Here is a 23,397-nt window from a genome sequence, read left to right on the forward strand (position 1 = left end):
TGAAAAGGCCACTTTAATATGCTTGCATGTGAAAAGGGGAGAGCTTTTCATACTGCACGGTAATGAGGGTCAGCGGGATATTACACTTCACCATATGGCTAATTTGCACAGCAGGTCAAATGCTCTATTTGCTGCTTTTTTTTTTTTTCTTTAAGACAGACCTATAGATTAAGCTGCACTAAAACAAAACACACCCCCCCCCCCAAAAAAAAATAAAAACAGAAAAGCAAGAAGTGTGAGGAGGAGATGCCCTCTAATGTTCGAGCCCGGCAGCACATCCAGCCCCAGCGTGAAGGTTCTCTTAGAAAAAAAAAAAAAAAAAGAATAAAATATGAAGATGAACGGAGGAGGGATGAGGCAAAACGTGGTGTTTTGGAGAACCCTGCTGCTTCAGCATCCCTTCACACCCACAGTGGGGACCATCCCTAAGCAGGGCTCCGGGCACCAACGCCGTGGTCCTCGGACGCGGTGTTTGTCTTGGCGTGGCCTCGGCGCCGTGGCCCAGGGCTGACCCATGGAGCTGCTTCCCGTCCCCGGGCTGGCAGCTGCCCGTGTGGCTCCCAACAAATCTGGTGGGTAAAGATTAGGGAACCACAGGGCCGGGGTGTTTGAAGAGGGTAAACAGTCTGATTAACGAGCCTGGCTCTTGGAATCGCCTCCCGCCCTCCCCGCCGCAGCAGAGTGTTAATTTATTAAATACCTTAACAAAGAGCCTTTATTAGTGGCCTTAGCTTGGCTGGCTCCTCTCAGAGCATTACTAACTACATCTAATAAAGCTTTAATTGACTACTGCTTTTCCCAACCTCTGACCCCCAGGATGACAAAGCTGGGGCCAGGCTCCCAAAAGGAGGAGTTTCCACCCCAAAAGAGCCTGGCAGCTCGCAGGGATGCAACGGGCTGGGCTGACTCCCAATGGATGAGAAGTCTGGAGAGAAGCATCAACTCGCTCTGTCTCGACCAGAAGTAAAGCCAACTTCTTCCCACACCATTCCCTTTTATAGATGCTCCAGTTTTCCCAACAGAAGGAAACCACAATTTGATGAGAAATATCAAATTTTTATGGTATAGAGGAAAGACCTCGAAATTCATCGAATCACAGGATGGTTTGGGTTGGAGGGAACATTAAAGCTCATCTAGTCCAACCCCCCTGCAGCAAGGAGAGACATCTTCTACTGGATCAAGTTGCTCACAGCCCTGTCCAACCTGACCTGAAGTGTTTCCAGGGTTTGAGCCTCTGCCACCTCTCTGGGTAACCCTCACTGTAAAAAATAACTTCCCTAACTGGGAGACAGGTAGAGAAGAACCAGATCCTGGTGCTCACCAGCTCCCCAGTCCATGCTCCTGGCTAGGTGGTGTTGTAGGGGAAAGAAAACCCCAACATTTCCCCCTGCCTTTCCAAGGGACCAGCACAAAAGCAACTGGTCCAGAAGGAGAAAGCCAAATAACTCCTTGCTTTGCTCCAAAAGATGGAGCTGCCACCTTCTTCTAGCAAGAAGCCATCAGTGAAGCAATAACAAACTGCTACTGGCAATCTGACTGAAAATCAGAGAATTAAAAGCTTAAAGGAAAAAAGAAAGCCTGGGGCAACTAAAACTGCCAGCACAGAATTGTGTCTTCAGCTTGCTGAAAAGGCTGAGTAGCTCACATCTCTGCTTCTCCTCTCAAAACATTTCTAGTCATTTCTGTAGTAGCTCTTCCCTCCTGATGCTGCAGCCACAACTTCCCTGGGCAACCTGGGCCAGGGTCTCAACACCCTCACTGCAAAGAATTGCTTCCCAATGTCCAACCTAAATCCCCCCTCTTCCAACCTGAAGCTATTCCCTCTTGTTCCATCACTCCACCCAAAGTCTCTCCCCACCCTTCCTGTAGCCCCCCTACAAGAATAATAAAGCCATCTGAAAATTTCACATCCTTCAAACCCGTGTCAAGACCAGAGCCATGAGATCTTCCACGCAGTCCTAAAGCAGTGTCCTGGAGCTGTCAGGAGATGCCCTGGTGTTAGAGGTAACTAAATTAAACCTGAATTCACCCAGCAGGAACAACCAGATTTCCCAAAAACATCCCACAGGGTGGCAGAGCCCGGGAGCAGTGCCAGATCCCCAACCTTGGCCAACTCCAGCCCTGGTGTGACTGAGAAAGAACACGAGAAGAGGGTGAAGATGTAATCCCAGCACCTTGCAGCCCACGGAGGCCCTGAGCCACAAGCCAAGTCTTATTATTTAATAAGCCTTGATGGACTTTTATTTCTTTTTTTTCTCCCATAAATTTGCCCAATGGCTTCCCGTGCCTGTGCAAACTTCTGAGCGTCCGCAAGACCTCGTGTCAAAGTTTTGGAGAAAAGAGAGGTCAGAGATCAGAACAGACCTTAAGCCTTCAAAAAACCTAGGGGAAACAGTGCTTACAATTCCATGTTCTCTCTTGGGAAAACCCAGCTTGTGTGACAAAACTGGAAGAAGTGGCTCCTTGTACAGCATGGCCCAGAGGAGCTAAAAACCACCAAAACCTCACAACCAAGCCCCAGATCTGGGGGTCACGGTGGCAGCAGAGGTGATCGGATCAGCCTCCCCCAACCTGAGACTAACCATGGAGAACTCAGGCTCAGGAGCTCTTATCTTCAAAGGGCTGGCTGGATGGCTGGGATGGAGCACACAGAAAAACCTCTCCTAAAAACTAGAGGACAAAGTTGGCTCTATCTGCCCAACAGAGCTCCCTCTCCCAACAACAAAGTTTATTTCTGCAGCCAAGTTGAGCCTTAGCAGGGGTCTGTCGGGCTGCAAAATGCACTTCTGGAAGGAATTACACCCTCACCCCGTCCCAAATGCCAGGAGAAGGATCAGCTGAAGAACTGATGATGCCACAGGCTCAGCCCCTGCAGTAAGACCATTGAAGAAGATGGGGAGAACCAGTATCTCCACACAGACCAGAGGGATTCTTCCTTGCAAATAAATTTTAAAACAAAAGCACAAGCCTGGTTTCAAGCACATTCATGTTGAGAACTTCCCTTTGACAACTCATTTCAGCTTCCCCAGAGTGTTTCAGGGAGCTTCACAAGGGCAGGAGGGACAGCATCTCCACCTTCAAGTTTATTCCCTGCTCAAGAATTTAACACAAAAATCTCTGGCACACCAAAACACTACTGATGGGTCAGATGTAAATGCTGCTCACCTTTATGGGTGCCAGGAGCATGCTGCAACAAGAGGACTCTGTTGACCAGAGTCCACCTGACTCCAACATCTCTTCTGCCTAAGATCCAAACCTGTCCTTACCAGCTGACCAGGTTAATTTTAGCCTTCATGCTCTGAGTTCCACTGGGTCACCCATTACCCAGGCTGAGCTCCTGCACGGTGCAGGCAAAGGCACCTCAGCTGCAAGGAAAGGTTCTGCAAGGGGTACAAAGCTGCACGAGGTGAATATGGGGGTTCTGGGGAAACACAGGGACTGTCAGGGTGAGGTGAGTCCTCCTGACGGGACAGGCAGGTAGCAAACCCGCCAAGTAACCCTAGATGCCAACTCCACCTCCATCTCATTTTAATGGGTTTAAATGTTAACCATAAATGTGTTTTCTTTTCCATTTAATGGTGTTAGAAAAAAAAAAATTAAGTGTATTTGCTACTGCTCAGTCATCAGTTGAGAGCTGCTGGGTTCATTTAACAAGAGCAGCGCAAGGTTTTCGGTCGCTGCTGCCCAAGCATCATTTTTTTTTGTTACTCTGCTCAGCCAGGAGTGGGTACCACAGCTTCTCCTCAAACCAGACAGAGCAAGAGACTGCTGCCCCAGCCCCACACGTGACTGAACATCCCAGCAGCCCAGCAAACCAGAGCTGGGCTCTTGTATAAACAGGGAACACACAGCCAGGCTTTGACAGCAGGGGGTTGGTATTTATCGAATCAGCATTAGGAAAGAGATACCTGCATCCAGGAGGAACATAAAGACTGAAATACTTCAAAAGATTTCCCTCGGGGGCCTTTTTTTCTGAGCTTAAAAATTGTACTTTTTAATAGCTAGAAGGAAGGAGTGCTCCAGATCTGGAGCTGCTGTGCCTGACAAATGAAGTGAAGCGCAGGGCGCACGGAGCTGTAAAAGGCGAGAAGGACATTAAACTTTTCTTGAGATGACAGCTCGAGCTTTCACAGTTCCTCAGAGCTAATGCTGCTCCAAAGGAGCAGAAAGTAATGTGCACAAATTTAAGATTTGTTGGAGAGTCTTAATCTCCTCCCGTGATTAATAGTCAAAAGTTTATCTCTGAGTGGTAGCAGCGCAACAGAAGATCCAACGCATGTTCGTACCCCACCGACCAGTGACACTGATAAGAAGTCAAACACAACCCTTTTTTCCCTATTTTTCATAGCTTTGATTTTGTTTTCAGATGACAAAATACATCAAGCAACAGTGTATGTTTCGAAAAGTCCTGCCAAGGCCCAGGACTGTACACAAACAGAGCCCTTCGCTCTTCCCGGCGACTAATGGAATATTTCCTGTAACTGCTCCAAGGACAGACACACAAGAGACCTTCTCCTACCACAGAAAAAGCTTCTCTATACCAACCTCTTTTCTGCTTTTAGGTTTTTAGGTTTCCCAGCCATATACAGACACATCCTGAGCACCTGATCCACTTGCTCACACACCAATCCACCCAATCTTCTCCCCAGTATCCCCAGGGACATCCACTGGTCCATGCTGGGTGATAAAGCACCTTGAGGCAGGGGTGATGAGTCTCTTGGGTCTGGACAATAAGGTTTTTCATAAGACTGAACCTTTTTAAATGGTGTAACATGCCACAAGGCAGAGAAAGACAAGCTTGTCCAAGCTGAAGTTACCCAGAATTACTCCCTCACATCCCAGAAGCTGACAGATTCCCAAGTATTTGAGAACAAAGATCCTAAAAAGGATTCACCATTTCCTTTGCACTTTGCAGCCTTCATGTTGCCCATAAGGAAAGGCTGAGAGAGCTGGGAGTCTTTAGCCTGGAGAAGATCTTGCTACTGTCTATAAGTATCTAAAGGGTGGATGCAAGGAAGATGGAGCTGGAGTCTCCTTGGCAGTTTCCAGTGACAGGATGAGGGGTGACAGGCACAAGCTGGAACGTGGGAAGCTCCATTTAAACATAAGAAAAAACTTCTTTACTACAAGGGTACCAAGGCTGCCAAGGGAGGTTGTAGAGTCCCCTTCTCTGGAGATACTCAAAGCCCACCTGGACATCTGTCCTGGGCTCTAGATGATCCTGCTTTAGCGGGAGAGTTGGACTAGATGGTCTCTAGAGGTCTCCTCCAACTCTGATCATTCTGTGATTCATAAAACCACAGTGATGGTGCATGTATGTGTCCACATTGCTTCTCAACCTCAGAAACTGGAAAATATTCCCAAAACAGAGGAGGTTTTGACATTTGGGATTCAGGGCAGCCACCCTGCCAAGGAATTCCACCACAGCATCACCACTCAGCTCTGAAGCTGAGGAACATGAGATCCAGCAAGAGTCAGAGCTGGGCTCAGCTTTTCCCCAGCTCAGGCTCACAGGAGGACACACACATTTATCTCAGCTTCATCCAGCCCTGGCTCCAATGTGGGTAAGAGTTTCCTTACCTCCCAGATATAACACGTGGGTGATTTTTTATCCCAGGGAAACCATGAAAGAACACAGACTGACAGAGTGACACCCTTTGAGTTACACTAACATTAAAGAGCTTCTCTCAAACATCAGCACCCCCCCAGATAAACCTTTCATCCACAGTGCAGGATGCTGGAGTCCTGTGTCCAGTTCTGGAGCTCCTGGAAAATATCCAGAGGAGCCACTGAAATGCTCAGAGGGCTGAGCACCTCCCTGGGAAGCCAGGCTGAGGGATTGGGGTTGTTCAGCCTGGAGAAGAGGAGGCTCAGAGCAACCTTCCAATATCTGAAGGGGCTACAAGAAAGCTGGGGGAGGGCTTTGGACAGGGGGGGGTAGGGAGAGGAGAAGGGAAATGGGTTAAAACTTGAAGAAGGGAGATTTAGGTTGGACATCAGGAGGAAATTATTTTAATTTGAGGGTGGTGAGGCACATGGAGCAGATTGCCAAGGAAATTGGGGCTGCCCCATCCCTGGAAGTGTTGAAGGCCAGGTAGGATGGGACTTTGAGCAACCCGAGTCTCTTCCAACCCAACCCATTCTGTGATTCTATGACTCTACCTTGGAAGAATCATTTCAAGCATTTCTGAGAGCCCCAGGTGAGCTCAGGTTTAAAGAGCTAGAGTGGCAACTTCCCCCATTTCCCACCCAGCCTTTCCCTCTGCAATTCCTCCTCCAGCAGAACCAAGCCTTTGGGTCTGGAGCACCCAGCCCCGTGCCGGGCAGGCTCCCAGCTGGGGGAGGGCACTGGCCCAACCCCGCACCAGGGAAGGCTCTGAAGAAATCACAGCACGCTCAAACAATGGGATATTTGTCAAAGTACAGCCTGATCACCAGCAATCATCTGTTTTTCATAACTACATTTGACCTAAACTGAATTGACTGAACAAGTAGCCTGTGTTTCTCATTCTGGAAAAGACGGCGGCACAGTTCCCTCTCCAGCCCCCTTCCCCTTCCCCAACACACACACACACACACACCTTTTTTTTAAGTCATACTTTTGAAAAGTTACACAGCGATGATGTAGACAGATATTTCCTCACTATAAACAGCAGCAGCTAAACATTTTCAGGTTGCATTTCTGGCCATCTCCACCCCGTTCCAGGTGACCTGCGAGGTTAAGTGTGCAGGGATGTGCCTGGCTTCTCTGTGCTTGGCTTTCAAACCATCCCCTCTGCAAAGAAAAACACAACCCAAAGCTTCCCTGTGCAAAAAAAAAAAAGAGCAGAGATAGTTCCCAACCACGTGCTCTTTTCATAATATATTTAAAATTCATTAAAACTTTATAACAAATGAGCTGCCGGGGAAGAGAAAAAAAAAAAAAATTGTAATCAGGACAAGCCCACAGAGTCTTCTGTGTGAATAAAACCTCTGGGAGGCAACTGCCTGCTCCTAGAAGAAAGCCCACTCTGGTCCCAAGGAAGGAAGGAAGTGGTGGAAATTGGTCACAAGCTTTGTGAGGAAGGATGCATCCCCAGCACTTAATCAGCTCTTGTCAGGGCTCCCATCAATTAACAAAAAAAAAACAAAAAACCCCAAGAACACCACCTCAGTTTCAGGAGAGTGAGGAATGAGACCTTGAGGGAGATGAAGGACAGGTCTGGAGGGAGGTGAAGGAGGCAAGGGAGGAGGAAGGTGGAAGAATAGGAGGCAAAAAACAAACTTAAGGTAATGCAAACTGAACAAATGTCACCCAGTTTTTACAGCCTGCTTAACATGGGGTGTTTTTTACAATGAAGGTGGTGAAACCCTGGCCCAGATTGCCCAGAGAGATGCCCCATCCCTGGAAACATTCCAGGTTAGGCTGGAAAAGGCTCTGAGCAACCTGATCTGGATGAAGATGTCCCTGGTCCCTGCAGGGGGATGGGACTGGATGAGCTTTAAAGGGATGAGCAGCAGCAGCAGCTCTGGTTTCATCAGTTCTGAGCTCTGCCCACCTAAACCAACCTGTGCATAATAATTATGGGGTTACAGAACACAGTTAATCAAGAAGCCAAAAGAAGCAGTCAGTGAAAGAGCTGTGAAACAGAATGAGATGACCACCAGCACTTCTCTCATCTGTGCTGAGTTCTCCTTCCTCTTACCCATCACCCCAGGAAGCTCTGTTGGGTGAAATCTGCCTTTGATTCCTCCCCTCCCTGAAAATGCAGGTGACAAAACTGGAAGGGGTGACTGACAGCCCAGAGGGTTGTGTTGCCATCCAGAGAGATCTGGAACAGGCTGGAGAAGTGGCCCAAAAGGAACCTCATGAATGCCAAGTCCCTGCCCACAGGGAGGAACAGTCCCAGGTACCAAGACATCCTGGGGGAGACCAGCTGGGAAGATGCTTGGCAGGAAAGGACCTGGGGGTCCTGGTGGACACCAAGGTGACCACGGGCTGGCTAGGAAAAGCATTGGCCAGCAGGTCAAGGGAGTGGAACCTTCCCCTCTCCTGGGCCCTGGTGAGACAAAGCTGGGTCCAGGTCTCACCAGCACAGCAAAGACAACACTGGAGCAAAACCAGCCAAGAGCCACTAAGATCCTGAAGGGTAGGAGCATGTGGCATTCAGGGAGAGACCTGGGATTGCTCAGTCTGAAGGAGAGATGGCTCAGAGGAACCCTCTTCATGTGACAAGAACCCAGTGGGAGAAGTAAAAAAGGCAGAGGCAGAGTCTCCTCAGGGGTAGGTGGTGACAGGAAAAACTGAAATACAGGGACTTCCACTGAACAGAAGGAAAAACCTTTTTACTGCAAGGGTGACCAAACACTGGAACAGGCTGCCCAGAGAATCCATGGACTTCCCATCCCAGATGGACATGGTCCTGAGCAGCCCCACTCCAGCTGACCCTGCTTCTGTGAGGAGCTGGACAAGGTGATGTCCAGAGGTCCCCTCCAACCTCTGGCTGTGATGCCACAAGATGACCACAGCAGGAGGACAAGAGGGACTGGGGGACAATAACATCCCTGGACACGTGGCCAGATGGATGAGTCAAATCTTTATCTCTTTAGGTCTAGGGTTTACACATAAAAACCTCATGGGGCTTGGGATCCAGCTGCAGAAGTCACACTCTGTGGCTCACCCAGGCTGGGTGGAAGAGTTTGCTGTACGGCTCCAGCTGTGGCCTTTGCTTAAGATTTGAAATGATTACAAGAAGAAACAGGCATGACATTGTAGATTAAGTTATCCCTCACAATTCCTTCATTCCAAAGGATCCCAAGGCCTCCTGACACCACACAACAACCACAGCTTGTTGGGGCAAGAGGTGGAGATGGTAAAGCCAGGGAAGAACATTTCAAGGCAAGGGACAAATCCCTGCTCTCCTAACAGCTCTTGTGGGTTAGCATCTGTGAGTGGTTGCTTAAGTCTCCACAAAGCAAAGAAACTAAAAGATCATCAGTCCCCCAGACCTCCAGGTACCAGCTTTGAAGGATAAAAGAGATGAGACACCTTCCCTGGGAGTCTTGAGGGACTGAGGAGAGCAGAGCCAAGGAAAACCTCTACCACCTCTCCCCTTCCAAACGCATTACACCCATCCTTCCTTTCACACACAGCAGTCATCAAGATAAAACCTGCATAAAACAAACTGCTTGATGAGCTCCAAGCTGCAGCAACTGTATTATGATGGTGGTGGTGGTGCTGGGCTGGAGGTTTGCGTGCTTCTCCTCTTCCCACCACCAGACCCCGCAGCTCCCGTGCCGCGTTCCTGGAATGCGAGGGCAGCGTTTGTTCATTGTACAGCAACCCCCTCCTTTCCATGGGTTTTTCCTTTTTTTTTTTTTTTTTTCCTTTTCTTTTTTTTTTTTTTTCTCCCTGAACAAAGGACTGAAACAGGGGGCAAATGCGTCACAAGCCCGTCCTGGACATTGCTCACCCTTTTCCTGCGCAAATATTTGTAAACAGATGGAGAATTCACGTCCAGACGGCTCGAGACCCTCCATAAAAAAAAAAAAAAAAGAAAAGAAAAAAAAAAAGAGGGTTTTATTAAAAACAGGATGGCAATCATTTCCCAGATACTCTGCATATAGGCCTTTCAGATGAGAAACAACCTACAGAGCAGGAAAACAGCAACCGCAGCTGCGTGGTCGTCCCAGACGCATAAAATGTGGGGGTTTGTTCTCTCATATCCCCTCCCCCTCCCCCCAAAACAGGCTCTCCTCTTTAAAAAAATAAAATAAAAACATGAAGCTTCAGGTCAGCACATGATAATAATTTCCCTCCCACCCTGGGCTTCATTTCTGTGCACAAAAATATACATCTCCTCTAACACGCAGAGCTGCAGTCCTCAGGAAGAAGCAGCTTCTGGATGTCTCTTTCTCCTCACAAGCCTGGAGAGTCCACACCTCACACAAACCCTGCTGAGATCCTCATGGAAGCTCCAGGTGACTAAAACACTTGATTGGCACAAGGTAAGGACAGGGGTCAGTATATTCTCACAGCTTTGCCTCCATGTACATGTGATGTCCAAGCAGGGTCCGGAGACAAAAGCACCACGGGCAGCCCACAGGCAAGACCCTTCACTGCTAAAGGGGGTTCCTAGGACTGCCTCCAATTTTGGGGACAGTCAAGAAGAACTAGAACTGAACCACCAGGATCAAATTTAGGTCTAGTGTTTTATTGCAGTATCTTTCCCATGTCACTATGAGTCAAGAGTGACTTTATTTCTAGAAGGGAACAGTCGATCCACTCAAGAACCATGGAGAGGGTCTCAACATGCTGGAGGAAGAGGCTGATGGGAACCATCAGGAGAAACACCAAGCCCTGCACATGGTAGGAAGAACCTCTTACAACAGCACAGCCAGGGGGCTGCCTGGGGAGCAGCTCTGTGGATAAGGACCAAGAAAGAGCCTTGGCAGACATCAAGCTGAACACGGGCCAGCTGCCTGCCCTGGCAGCAGAGGTGGCCAACAGCCTCCCAGGCTGTGTTAGCAGGAGCAAAGCCAGTAGATTGAGGGAAGTGATTATCCCCCTCCATACAGTACTCATTAGGACTCTATCTATACCCCCACAGCCAGTTTTGGGCCTCCCAAATTCAGGAAAGACACTGATAAATCACAGCGAGTTCACTGGAGGCCACCAAGATGGTTGGGGCTGGAACACTTGCCCCATGGAGGGAACTCAATGGAGCTTGTTCAGTCTGAAAAAATGACTCCTTCAAGGAGGTCACAGAGCAGAACAAGCTGCCCTGAGAGGTTCTGAGGGCTTGGTCCTTGGAGGTTTCCAAGGCCAGCTCATAGAAAGCCTGGAGCACCTTGATCTGATCTCAGAGCTACCCTTACTTTGAGCAGGAGGCTGGAGCAGAGACCTCCTGAGGTCCCATCCATCCTGAATGGTTGAGTGAAAAACACTGAACAGATGCAACACAGCTCCTCTGGTCAGGACTAACAGGGTGAGTCCCCAGCCCCTGGGAGCAGAATGGGATTGAGGGGATGAAATCAGCATTAAAAGGAAAATCTCAGCATCTTTGCAAGGACTAAGAGAGGGTGCAGAGTTCTGCACAGCCCTGGGAAAGCAGAGCTGCTGTTCCTAACCTCAGGTGACAACAAGTCTGCATCCAGGCTTCTATTATTTTTTTTTATTATTTTTTTTTTCCCCTCCCCTGACGTGTCTGTTTTCCAAGCTGAACATTTTAAGAATCGAGGTTGCTGCCTGTCATATCTAGCCAGCTTAGAATGAACACTGATTTTTTTTTTTTTTTTTTGTCTTTGCTGCTGCTTTGATCGAAGCCAAGTGGTTTTCTCATGGGTAAGGAGGTCACGGGGTTAAAAGAGCAATATGACAATTACAAAAGTTAAATCTATTGCCACTACTGCCAGACACACTGCCCGGGGTCCATTAGCACGTAGTACAGAATGGTTATCACAGGTCACTGACACCAGTTCACTCTAATGGCTTTTCCTGTGTCCTTATCAATCCAGTGCACAAAGTGGCTCACCCTCAGCCTTTCCCTATGATCTCAGGGCTGTGTTTATAGCTATCTAACTCCACCAGGCACCAGCAGGTCAGCCAAGTCAGCAGACAGTGAGATATGCCAGGACAGGACGATGGGACAATCTGCAAAGTGTCTGAGATGAACAAGGAGTTACCAGAGACTTCGAGAAGGAAATTTTTTCCACTGCTTCCCCCCCCTCCCATCCACCTCCCACCCCCTCCCCAGAAAAAAAAAAAAAAAAAAAAAGTTTTTTTCAAGTTCCCAAGGACACCAAGGGAAAACTTTACAACCCTGAGCTCAAAAATAGACGTAAACCACAGACTTTCCATGGTAAGGTTTCTGTTTCAGTATCAAATAAAAGGAGCGACCGGCGTTGCAAAGAGAAAAAAGAGACTTTTTCATATGAAAGAGAGGGCTGGGTAGCTCGTATTATTTGAATTGTGGTTCCTATAAGAGGCTTTCTCATCCCTTGAAAGAAGAGCTTCAATTGTTTTGCCCCCCCCCCTCTTTCCCAAAGAACAAACATTTTGGTGGGGATGCTGAGACCCACCCAGCGAGGTGGGGAGGGGGCAGGAACAATCGGCTGCGTCACAACTGCCACAGGCAACCAGCCTGCCAATTTATTAGCCCACAAAGGCAGAAAAAGGAGGTTTAATGCAGGCAACACAATCACTAGCATACTTCTAAGAGGAATTTTTAAAAAATTAGATGTGATTTAAGCGAAGGGCCGGGAGGAGACTCGTGATCCACCACCGGATTTGTGGTATCTCCCAGCTTGATGTGAAATCTGCCCAGCTCAGGGAGACAAAGTGGACCCAGGCCTTAGCCCAACAGGTCACCTTGAGTCCCTGGATGGGTCCCTGCTCAACTTCCACAAAACCAAAAGTCACAGTTTTAAGGCTAAGCAAAGAAAACCAACTCTTCTTTCCCCTCCAAGGCTGTGCTGGCTCCTCAGAGGCAGAAAACGCACCAAGTGGACGCAGTTAATACAAAACGCTCACATTTTAATAGAGGAACCTAAAACCATTTCTACACTGATTAATTTTTGTAAAGTAGGTTTTTTGTTAGTGTTTGTTTTACCTTTTTTCCTAATGCACTTTGTGCATCAAAGCAGCTTTAAGGCTAAAGAGGTTTGGTTTGGGGCCGGAGCAATAGAGCAGATAAAAACGTCACCGGAGAGATACGACAAATTTATAGTAAATACCTGTCAACTGCTATTTATCTAAATTATCCAGCTCTGGGATTCTCCAGAAATACTTCATCAACTAGGAGGCAGCCACAGTTTTAAGCCTGTATTTACATCAGAATCTGCTCCCTTTTTTTTCTTTTTTTTTTTGGACACTTGTTCTTTACCCTAAAATGACCCCTTTGTAGCTCGGATCAAAGAGCTGGGAGTGTCGATACCAGTGTCTTCATGAACATGTTAAGAACCTCAAAGTAATTGGTAACCAATTAGCATAAAGCTTAAAAAACCCACCTAGCTAAGGCAAACCCTAAATAAGTACTAACAGGCAACAGCACTGGCTCAAGCTGGAGCTTCAGCGACTTAAATCACTGTCAGCTGCTTTGGAGACAACTTCTTGGGAGCACCCTCTGTGCAAAACACTCTGGCTCTTATTTTTTTTTTTTTTTTTTAATTCCTTTCTGCTCTTCACTCACTCTTTGCTTTCTGCCTTGCTACAGCTTACGGGAAACATGAAACAAAAACTGCTTTTCATTTTATGTTATGTAAAGCAAAGCAATTCCATGTCTTGGCCTTGAAATACAAGGCTCCCAACAGCTGCTCAGATGCTCCAGCAGATAAACCATCTGGCCCAAACCTCACCTTTCCTAATTTATTTTGGAGATCGATCAAAGCAACTCAAGCATTACATAGACTTTGGTCAAAGACAACATAAAAGATAAAAACGTCAATGGCAAAATCACTTCACTGAAATAGTCTTGTTTCTTCTTTATATAATAATATTACCATTTTCAACAAACTTCTCTATTAACACAAGGAAAAGATATACCTGATACCAACAGCCTAACCACACTGCAGATGAATGTCCTTAAATAGCACATGGCTGCTGAACCAAAACTAAGTGGGGTTTAGGCTTTAAGATCACCTCAAACCACATGGAGACTCTGGCCAACTGACCAAGAAGACCAGAACAGACTCCAAGACTCCCATGTCCCACCTCTGCTCCCAGCTCCCCCCTAACTCTTTTATATGATGCTCCAGGCACCTGAAGAACCATCACACCCTTGGTGCCAGCCAGGCTTTTTTATTATTATTATTATTATTATTTTAAATTTTCCTAGGAAAAGGAGAGCAGCCATTTCTCTAACACCACCAGGATTCCCACTGAGGTTGCTCAGTGGTTACCGACTTAAACCGACTCAAAACCAAAGCTGTCAGCTGAAAAACCTTTTTTTTTTATCTATATATATACAATTCAATGCTTGCTGCCTGCAGAAACACCAGGCAAGGCAAAGACCTGCTGTTCCAGGCATCCTTTAGGGAAGGTAAATTCCTCTCATGAAACCAAAGGATTATTTGAGCAAAGAAGGGTCGACCCGGGCGTCCCCAACTCCACGTCTACCACACAAATCCCCTCTCGTGATGTTTTGTTTGATATCTGCAGATACTCAAAACCTCCCCTACGCCCATTTCTTCCTCAAGACAGCCTCAGCCAGCTCCTTTCTCACAAGAAAAGGAATCGCCAGATGAATAGTCCCATAAAGCATCCCACCAGAGCCTGTCCTCCCTGCAGCCGCCACCACGCCAAGGTCCAAGTTTCAATTAACCCCCGCCTGACCTTCCTTCACTTTCTTTCCCCCTCCTCTGCCCTTCCTGAGAAAGTTCAGCGTTTCCTTCCAAAGTCTCTTTGCCTGTTTGATATTGTACTTCGCCTTGGTTGCTGAAGGAAGGATTTACAGGTGCCTGGCCCCCTCTGGAAGACCATGACCGAAGGCTGACCTCCCGTTACAATATGTGAACTCCTGCCCTGCTGATAAGGCTGGCAGATATGAGTAGGATTTTTCAAATAATCCTTTGGGAATTTATAAGCAGCACAGCCATAAAACCGAGGTGACTGGAAGGTCGATTTCACTAAAAATAATAAATATCTCAATGTTTATTCAACGTGGGCCTTTTTAACTGCAGGCCAAGCATTTAGATAACGCTATTGTAAATGACAAATATTAGGATTTTTTGGTAACTATTACATTATGATCCTTCCGTCTGACACTGATGTGGCCGTTTCCCTTGATGCTTGCTGGATCTCTGACATTGTTCTACCCAAGCTGGGCCTAGAAAGCCAGGGCAGGATTCAATCACAGGTCAGGAAAAGGGCAATGTTCATTTCAGAAACCTTTACTACAGCTGGTTACCTTTCTTTCTTACTGCTGGCTCACCAACACATCTTCTTCAAAGCTCTCTTGTCTATTTTTTCTCATTACTAGGGCTTTTGGCTGCAATAGAGGGGGGAAGAAGGACCGAATCATAGAATCATGGAACTATTTTGGTTGGAAAAGAACTTTAAGATCACCAAGTCCAACCATTCACCCAGCACCGCCCAGGCCACCCCCACCCCGTGTCCCTCATCCCCACATCTCCAGGGTCTGAAACCCCTCCAGGGATGATGGGGACTCCAGCCCTGCCCTGGGCAGCCTGGGCCAGGCCCTGACAACCCTTTCCAGGGAGAAATTGTTCCCCAGCTCCAACCTAAACCTCCCCTGGCACAACTTGAGTCCGTTTCTCTTGTCCTGTTGCTTGCTCCTTGGGAGAACAGACTCTGGCCTTCAACCTCCTATTTGGGCAATTACAGAGAAGCACCAGCTGAAGCGTCCCCATCACCAAGTCCACAGAAGGATTCCCACCTCCAGCAGAAGACAATCCCACCCAGATATTCACCATGGAACTCTGGCCACAAAACTCATCTTCTAGAAGCAGCATCTCCCTAAGCCAGTTCAGAGGACTACACCCTCGGTTGCCATTTCAGATTAACAAAAAAAGCAGCAAGACAGCAACACAGCCCCAACAAGACCATTTCAGATGTGCAAACCCGTTATATCCACCAGCCAAAGCTCTTCACCCTTCCCAGAACAGCTTTTTGTACCAATACCCAATTCAACAAATACCCCCACACTAAACAAATCCGCGTCGGCTGCGCAAATAGGTTTCCTAATCCTGTTTTCATTAGGCATCCTCTCCACTGAAGTTTCTCCAACTAAAGTGACACTTTGAAATCCACAAAGCCCTTCAGACCAGTTGCAATCTTCAATTAGCACACTCCCTGAACTGGGCTCCCAGCACTGGGTTGGAGGAGGAGGAGGTTGATGTCCAAGATAAACAGAGTAACACATTTTGGGTAGGTTCACTTTTTTTCAGTCCAATAAAAATCTCGGGGCCGTGCAGCCAAATTACATAATTATTAACAGATGAAGGCCCAAAAAGATTTTTATTTTTTTTTTTTTATAATCTAAATGTTTTTAATGACCATTCTTTTCCTTTCGCAAATCCATTTGTACCTATTGCTGGAGCAAATGGCTTCAGAAGTGCCTTAAAAACAATTCTCTCTCAAGCCTGGCTCTGGCGTGGAAAGGGAGGGAAGCTGTGAACAGAGTGCTCCTTTCATCTGCTGCCTGGCCTTCAGATTGCTCAACCACAGGAGAAGAGCCCTCGGAAAAGCTCCCTCTCTCCAAAGGACCTTAAGGAAGGGATGCAAAAACCACAGGTTCTTTGGGCCCACGCTGCTGGAGGCATCTTTGAAATTAAAAGTTGAAGGGTAAGCTGCAAAGGGCATCTCCTCTTCCCTCTTAATGAATTAAATAAGTAAAAATAAAAAATAAAAATCAAGGTCTTGTGTACTCTGGATGCCTTGGAGAAAACGTAGCCCATCTACCAGCTCCCATCTGCTGAGGTGGGAGGTTTCTTGACAAGTTCTCAAAAACTTGACACAGTTCAGAATAACACTTTTTAGCCAATAACCAAACACCACAAAGCTTCAGTTAGACAGTGTTTTCAGTATGTAAAAAGCCAAAGGATGGGGAAATAGGAAGAGATACGAAAACATGGTGGATTTGGTGGGATGGCAGCAACTCTGCTCCCACCCAACAACCTCTGAAGAGCAGCAAAGTTCTCCTCCACGTGGCAAACAACCCATTTAAAACCAATCCCCCTTCCAAAGCTCCTCCATTTGCACCAAATAATGAACCTACTGTGGTCAAAGAAGAATTCTTGGAGGGAAACTGCATGACCCAGAAACATGTATCTTGTAAACCCAGGCTCTGGAGAAAACATCCCTTGGTATTTCTGCAGCCTGCATGAAGCAGCTGTGGGGATTTTTACCCAAATCCATCCATCCCTGAGTCTGCTTTCTACCTGAGGTCTCACACATCTTAGCCAGGTGAATATAAAAATATTTTTGCAACCCCCTCCTGCCAGCAGCAGCATCTTTAAAGCCTGAGGGACAGCCCAGTCACTCACCAGGACAGAATATATGTGCAGGCATCGGTACACGGGCGAGAAGTCCACCAGGTCCTGGGCCCCAGGCACCTAAAAAGCAGAAGGCAACGAGTGTGAAATGTGCAGAACACGTAGAGGTAAAAAAAACCCCAAAGTACCACATGGAGTTCAGTGCAAAGCCAGCCCATGCAGGTCTGGCAGAGAGAGACACGATGGTTCCAGGTACACAACAATGAGAGGGAACATGGGTATCAGCCTCCATCTGTCTATAGTTTTTACACAATATTTTTACAAATTTCTTGCAGTAGGGAAATGTCATTTATTAAGGAAATGGCATTGCAGGATTTGGCCCTCTGTTAGCCAGCTCAGCAGAGATTTCACTTTGGCTTAAATGGTTCAGGCATCCTGGCACAAGCTCTTCTGGTACTTATGAAAGAGGGGGAAAACCAAAATAAAATCTTATTCTTTAGATTCTAGTTTGATTCCTTTAATAGCACAACTTTTTCTTTTCTTTTTTTTTTTTTTTTTTTTTTTTATTCTTCCACCCCCCCACGCCACGCAGGCTCCAGCACCTTTCAACAACCCAGTGAGTCTTGCACAGGGACAAGGAAACTCATTTCTGAAGGGTGGGACAGAGGGAGGGAGGGAGAGAGGAAAGATCAGAGAAGCAATTTGCATACAAGAAGCTTGTGTCCTTTGGATATGTTCAAGCCAACACAGCATTAAGCTTGTTGGCCAAGGCATAAAGCTAAGGCAACCTTCCTTCTCCCCCAAAATCCAGAGAGGAGGGGAGTGTTCTGTTGACATGTGGTGGAAGAAAGGGGAGAAAGATGAAAGGGACCAATGGACAGGCCTGGGAAACATGTTTATTTTATATATTTTTAATTATGCTTAAGAGGCACTACTGCTAAAAAGGAGGTAGGATGAAGAAGAGAGATGTTTCTTGCTGGATGAGGGTATGCAAGCCTCAACCAATGCTGCCCAGAGAGCCTGGGGCCAGGAGTCCTCCTCATCTAAAGCAATGGCTTCAAGGGGAGGAGTGCAGAAGTTATGGGCTGGAAAGGGAAAACAAGGGGTTTTGTTCAGTAGCCTCCTGGGTAAAGTGGAACTGGAGCTCTAACGAGCTTCCTCCATGTAAAGAAACTCAGTCCCCAACTCCACGTGGGCTCTTGGTTAGAACTGGAACAATGGAAGAAGCTATGGAGAACATCCACATCCCCCCCCTGCACATCCAGCATTGCTCCAAGACCCCAAAAATCCTGACAGTCCCAACCTGGGGCTGCAGGGGTTGGAAGCAGCTGCTTCAGTAGCTTTAAACTGGAAGAGATCAGGTTTGGGTCAGGCATTAGGAAGAAATTCTTTAATATGAGGGTGCTGAGCCCCTGGATGCCCAGGTTGCCCCCAGAAGCTGTGGCTGCCCCATCCCTGGCAGTGTTGAAGGTTGGATGGGGCTTGGAGCACCCTGGGCTGGGGGAGGTGTCCCTGACCATGGCAGGGGGGTGGGAATGGGGGATATTTAAGGTCCCTTCCAACCCAAACCAGTCTGGGATTCTTGATTCACCACCTCGCTGGGCTTTGCTCCAACCTCCATGCTGCTGCTTTGAGCAGCTCCTGCAGAGGGACCAGGCTGGCTCAGTGGGAAGGAGGAAAGTTTCTGAGCCAGGGATGGGGCTGCTCACAAAATGTGACCTTTTCCATGCTGAACATGGCTGTTTGGGGCCACAGCTGAACCAAGGGCAAGCCCAGCTCACCAGCATCTCTTGCTCTTACCTTTTACAAGACTGTATTTGACAATTGCAAACCCTAGGCAGCAGTTTTATTGCATCAACATCAATTTTATCATGCCTTCCTGATCGTTTCTTTTCCATTTGCAGTCTCCTAGGACTTCTAATGCTTCCTAAATAGCTCCCAAAACCTGATTTCAGCTCCTTTGCGGGTACGGATTTCGCCTTGCTGGGTTTCTCCAGCATGAAGCGTAATTGGTCTCCAGTTGGTAGAGCAGTAAAACACTTCTGGCTCTGAAATCCCTGGCTGCAAAACTGCTGGGAGATCACTAAAGCAGACAGGGAAGTATCAGCACTCACTCGACCCAGCCATCCCCCAGCGACCACCATCAGTGTGGAGAAGATGGAGTGGAGGGACCCGAGTGCACCCTCTGTTTTTCTAGAGGAGAAATCTGTCATCCCTCCACATCAGCATCAAAGCCAGGCCATGTTTTCCTAGGAATTTGAATTCAGGATCAAACGGTTTTGCTCCTCTTGGATTTGGGGCACCCGTTGAACACGGTCCACAGAGAAATATTTCTGATAAAGTTTTGTGAAATCGGGATATTGCCAAAAAAACGGAGCTCACTCCCCCAAGAGAAATTCCTTCAAAGCAGACTGCAACATTTTCACAGTCTCTGATCTTCTGCAAAAACTTTTAAGCCCACACACACACTCTCACAAAATAAAATTTAAAAAAAAAAAAAAAAATCTGCAGGACTGTTCTGCAGAGTTAACATCTCTGGGACGTTAATAAATTTGCTCATCTAGGTAGAACAGCATCAGACATGGAAGCTGAAGGCCTGGACCACCAGAAAGCTTTTTGCAGACAAAAAAGAAATGCAACCCAAGTGATAAAAACCTGTGCTGGGTTTTTATGCAGAGTATAAACCTAAGAGATTTATCTTAAGGACTAGAACAGCCCACCTCTTCCTCCTATAGCCCCAGCCCTGCAACAGAAGCACTGATAATCCTACCCTTAGAAATCTTTCCAGTCCAACCAACACAGGCCTCTGAACACACAGAATTTATTGGAAATTATCTATGTGGTTAGTTTAACATGTTGCACGATCTAAACACATCTGCTGTTTACATGATTAGATATTTATCTAATATTGAGATATTTAGCCACCTCCAAAAACCCCAAAACCCAGGCTTAGCACAGCCCCTTCAGCAGCAACTGCATTTGGGCAGCCAGAGCTGCCCAAAAATCTAAATAAAGCTTCAATTTCTGAAACCTGACAGCAAAGCAAGAACTTGAGCAGCATCAGCAACAGGACTGCTCTGACACATCCCCTTTAGTCTCATCTTTTTTTTTTAGATTCTTTTTTTTTTTCCCCTTTTGGTTTGCTGAACAAAGAATTTATTCATCTTGTCCCAAATTTTCCCAGTCCACATAACACCAGCTCCACAAACCCCATTCCCAAACCTTGGATCCAAGTGCTGGGAGCAGAGGTCTTTCTGCTTCTTTCTGCTTCCCCTTTTCTTCTGCAAGAACCTTTCCAGGCAGGTTAAACACTGCCTGTAGCAAACCCAAGTTTTCCATGGAAATGCTCAACCAACAGAAGGCTGACCCAGAGGTAAGGGATGCCCTGGTCTGGCTTTGGATAACTTTGAGATGATTTTAGATCATTTTCTCAGATCCTTGCTAGTGCTTGGTGTAAAGCCAGGACACCAGCAGAGAGACACTCACCCATCTTTCAGGGAGTGGAAAAAACTTCCAGATTTAAGACCAGGAATTCAAGAAAGGTGTTTGATGAACACATTGATGGATGTTCATGGATGAGCTGGTGCAGGGGAACACAAGCACACACAGTGCTGCACCAAGAAAAGTTCAAGTCCAAGGGAGGACCTCGAGCAGGTTGGGTCTTTTCAAGAGACAGAGCACAGAAGACATGAAAAAGCTCAAAGCAGTGTTGGGTCTGCACTGCACTCAGCTGTGGGGTCCTCAGCACAAGAAAAGCCACAGACCCATCGAAGGAGGTCCAGAGGAGGCCAAAAAAAAAAAACATCCAAGGGTTGGGGTTGTTAAATCTGGAGGAGAGCAGGCTCCAGGGAGACCTAATTGTGGCTTTTCAGTATTTAAAAGGGGCTTTTAGAGAGGCACCTTTTAGCAGGGGCTGTTGGGTGATGGGGACAAGGGGTAATGGTTTTAAACTGGAAGAGGGGAGAGTCAAACTAAGGCAAGGAAGAAATGTTTTACACTGAGGGTGGGGAAACTCTGCCCCAGGTTGCCCAGAGTCATGGGAGATGCCACATCCCTGAAATATTCCAGATCATGTTGGTGATCTGAGCAACCTGATCCAGTTAAGGTTGCTCCAGTTAAGGCTCACTGCAGGGGGGGTTGGATGAGCTTTAAAAGTCCCTCCCAACCCATTCTGTGAATCAACAAATCTCTTTGGGTACCAGCAGCCAGGAAGCACTTTCCTAACACTCAGTGGAGGTGCAGAACAAACCATACTGGAAATCTGCTACACCATGGGTAGTCCTGGTGTTCCCTGACTGTCCCAGTGTGTCCCCAAGGCTCAACCTTAGGGGAAAAAACCCTAATTAATTTGCATGGTCAAAAAGATGCTCAGGACACTGTGATGAAGGGGGGGGGGGTGGCCAAATGCAGACTGACTGATATCACCCTGGCTCCCATTACAGACACCAGGCAGACAGCTTTGTCTGGAAACAGAGAGGTTTTGCTCAGTGTCCAAATGTTTTTTGCATAATTACCAGTGGAAGGAAAGAAAAGGTGGAGGCTGATGGCACCTAACAAAGCCATTTATCAGGGAAAGCTGAGAGAGCTCCCTGGGGTCCCTGCCCCAGCTCCCAAAGCTTGTAAGAAATCTATTGCACTCACTTAAGAGAATTCCAACTTATTCCTACAGCCAGGTCAACCTGAAAGAATGCCAGAACATGATGAATTTTGGCTACACCTCACACCTGCTGATGTCCCAAGTGCCAAACTCCTTCTCCAAGTAAAGAACTGTCTGGAATTTGTTGGGTTGTTCTTCAAAGTCAGTTGAGTAGCCGTTAGTCTGCGGTATGATGTCCTCCCTTGAAACTTCTCCTCTCCCACAAAGGAACACCAGGGAGTCCAGTTTGACCCAACCACTTCACAGACACCTGACCAGGCTTTTTTTTTTGTTTTTTTTTGTTTTTTGGGGTGGGGGGGACAAGAAGAAACGAGCCACAAGGCAGGCGAGGTCGTCCTGCAGCGTTCAACGAAATCGCACAAGAAAAGTCCCCGAAAATGAGAAGAATCTGGACAGGCTTTGTAGTTTGCTGGATGCTTTTTACTACAAAGGGAACAGCTGGCACAAACGGAACAGGCTGGGGAGCTGCTCACTGTGAAATGCAAATTCTCCTTCCACAACTTGACATTCATAAAAACTGAACTGAAGGCTTCTCCCAGCTGGGCCCGCTCCCTCGCTCCCATCCTGGTGGGAGCTTCCACCTCATTCAGGCATCTGTGGGACAAGTCTGGAGCATGATGTCCCCAAACTGGAGACATGGAGAGAGGGGAGAACCACATCTCAGATTCATCTTCTTGAAGGCAGCTGACAGAGCTCTCTTCTGCTCTCAGGGAGAGGATGATCTACATTAGAATGCATCCAGCAGAACCAGCAAAACCCTTCTGCTCTTCCTTCCCTTTCAAAGCTTTTCCTGGGCAATTTTCCTGCAGGGATGAAAGGATTGCTCCTGATCCACAACCCCAATTCCCTCAGCTGCTCCTCCTAAGACTTGTGCTTCACCAGCTTTGCTGCCCTTCTTTGGACACGCTCCAGCTCCTCAACGTCTTTCTTGCACTGAGGGGCCCCCAAATTTAATGGCCCTGTTTCCAGATGAGAAGACCCTTTGTACTCACAAATAAATAAATAAATATATATTTTCCCTTCTATCAAAAAATGTAAAAAAAACCTATCAAAAAAAACCAACAACAAAAAAACCCTCAACAATCCAGGAAGAAAGAACATGCGGAAGAGTGAAGCTCATCAGGAACCAAACCCCTCTTCTTCCATTTCCTCCCCCCAAAACACTACTGGGAAAAGAGGGCTCTGGGAGGAGCCCAGGAGGCTCCAGTTCATCACCACGGACAGCACCCACCACTACAGCCCCCCGGGGACCCCTCACCTCCCTTGGCCACCCACCAGCTCCTCCTCTGCTGCCTTCTCCCCTGGAAGTTCATTGCCTTCCTCCCAGCCCAGCATCTGCCTTGAGCTGAGGTCATTTCCTTCAGCTTCAGAGACTTCTCCCAACTGTCTTTAAAATCAAAGAATGATGGAATCATTTTGGTTGGAAAAGACCTGAAAGATGATGAAGTCCAACCATAAACCCAGCACTGCCCAGGCCACTCCCACCCCATGTCCCTCATCCCCAAATCTCCAGGGTCTGAAACCCCTCCAGGGATGATGGGGACTCCAGCCCTGCCCTGGGCAGCCTGGGACAGGCCCTGACAACCCTTTCCAGGGAGAAATTGTTCCCAAGTTCCAACCTTAAACTCTCCAGTAAGTAGTGAGGAGCTGCTCTGTGCATCACTTCTTTGTACATTATTGTTGTTGTCATACTATTTCAATTATTAATTTTTTTTCTGTCTCCTTACCTTTCCAATTCCCTCCCCCACTCCTTGGGATGCTGGGGAGACAGAGACCTGTTGCACAGCAGCAGACAGCTAGGTTAAAAC

The 23,397-nt window shown here is 47.3% G+C and overlaps 1 protein-coding gene across 4 annotated transcripts in view; it reads right to left on the bottom strand.

Annotated features, from left to right (window-relative positions):
- Window positions 1–23,397, bottom strand: part of EXOC6B (exocyst complex component 6B) — a 244,157-nt gene that overhangs the window by 104,129 nt on the left and 116,631 nt on the right. For all 4 annotated transcript variants that reach the window (XM_071753121.1, XM_071753120.1, XM_071753125.1 and 1 more), the window contains exon 8: window positions 16,984–17,052. In XM_071753121.1, coding sequence (XP_071609222.1) covers window positions 16,984–17,052 — 69 coding nt within the window. The remainder of the gene's footprint in view (window positions 1–16,983; window positions 17,053–23,397) is intronic.

This window comes from Heliangelus exortis, chromosome 10 (assembly GCF_036169615.1).
Source record: "Heliangelus exortis chromosome 10, bHelExo1.hap1, whole genome shotgun sequence".
Classification (NCBI taxonomy): Eukaryota; Metazoa; Chordata; class Aves; order Apodiformes; family Trochilidae; genus Heliangelus; species Heliangelus exortis.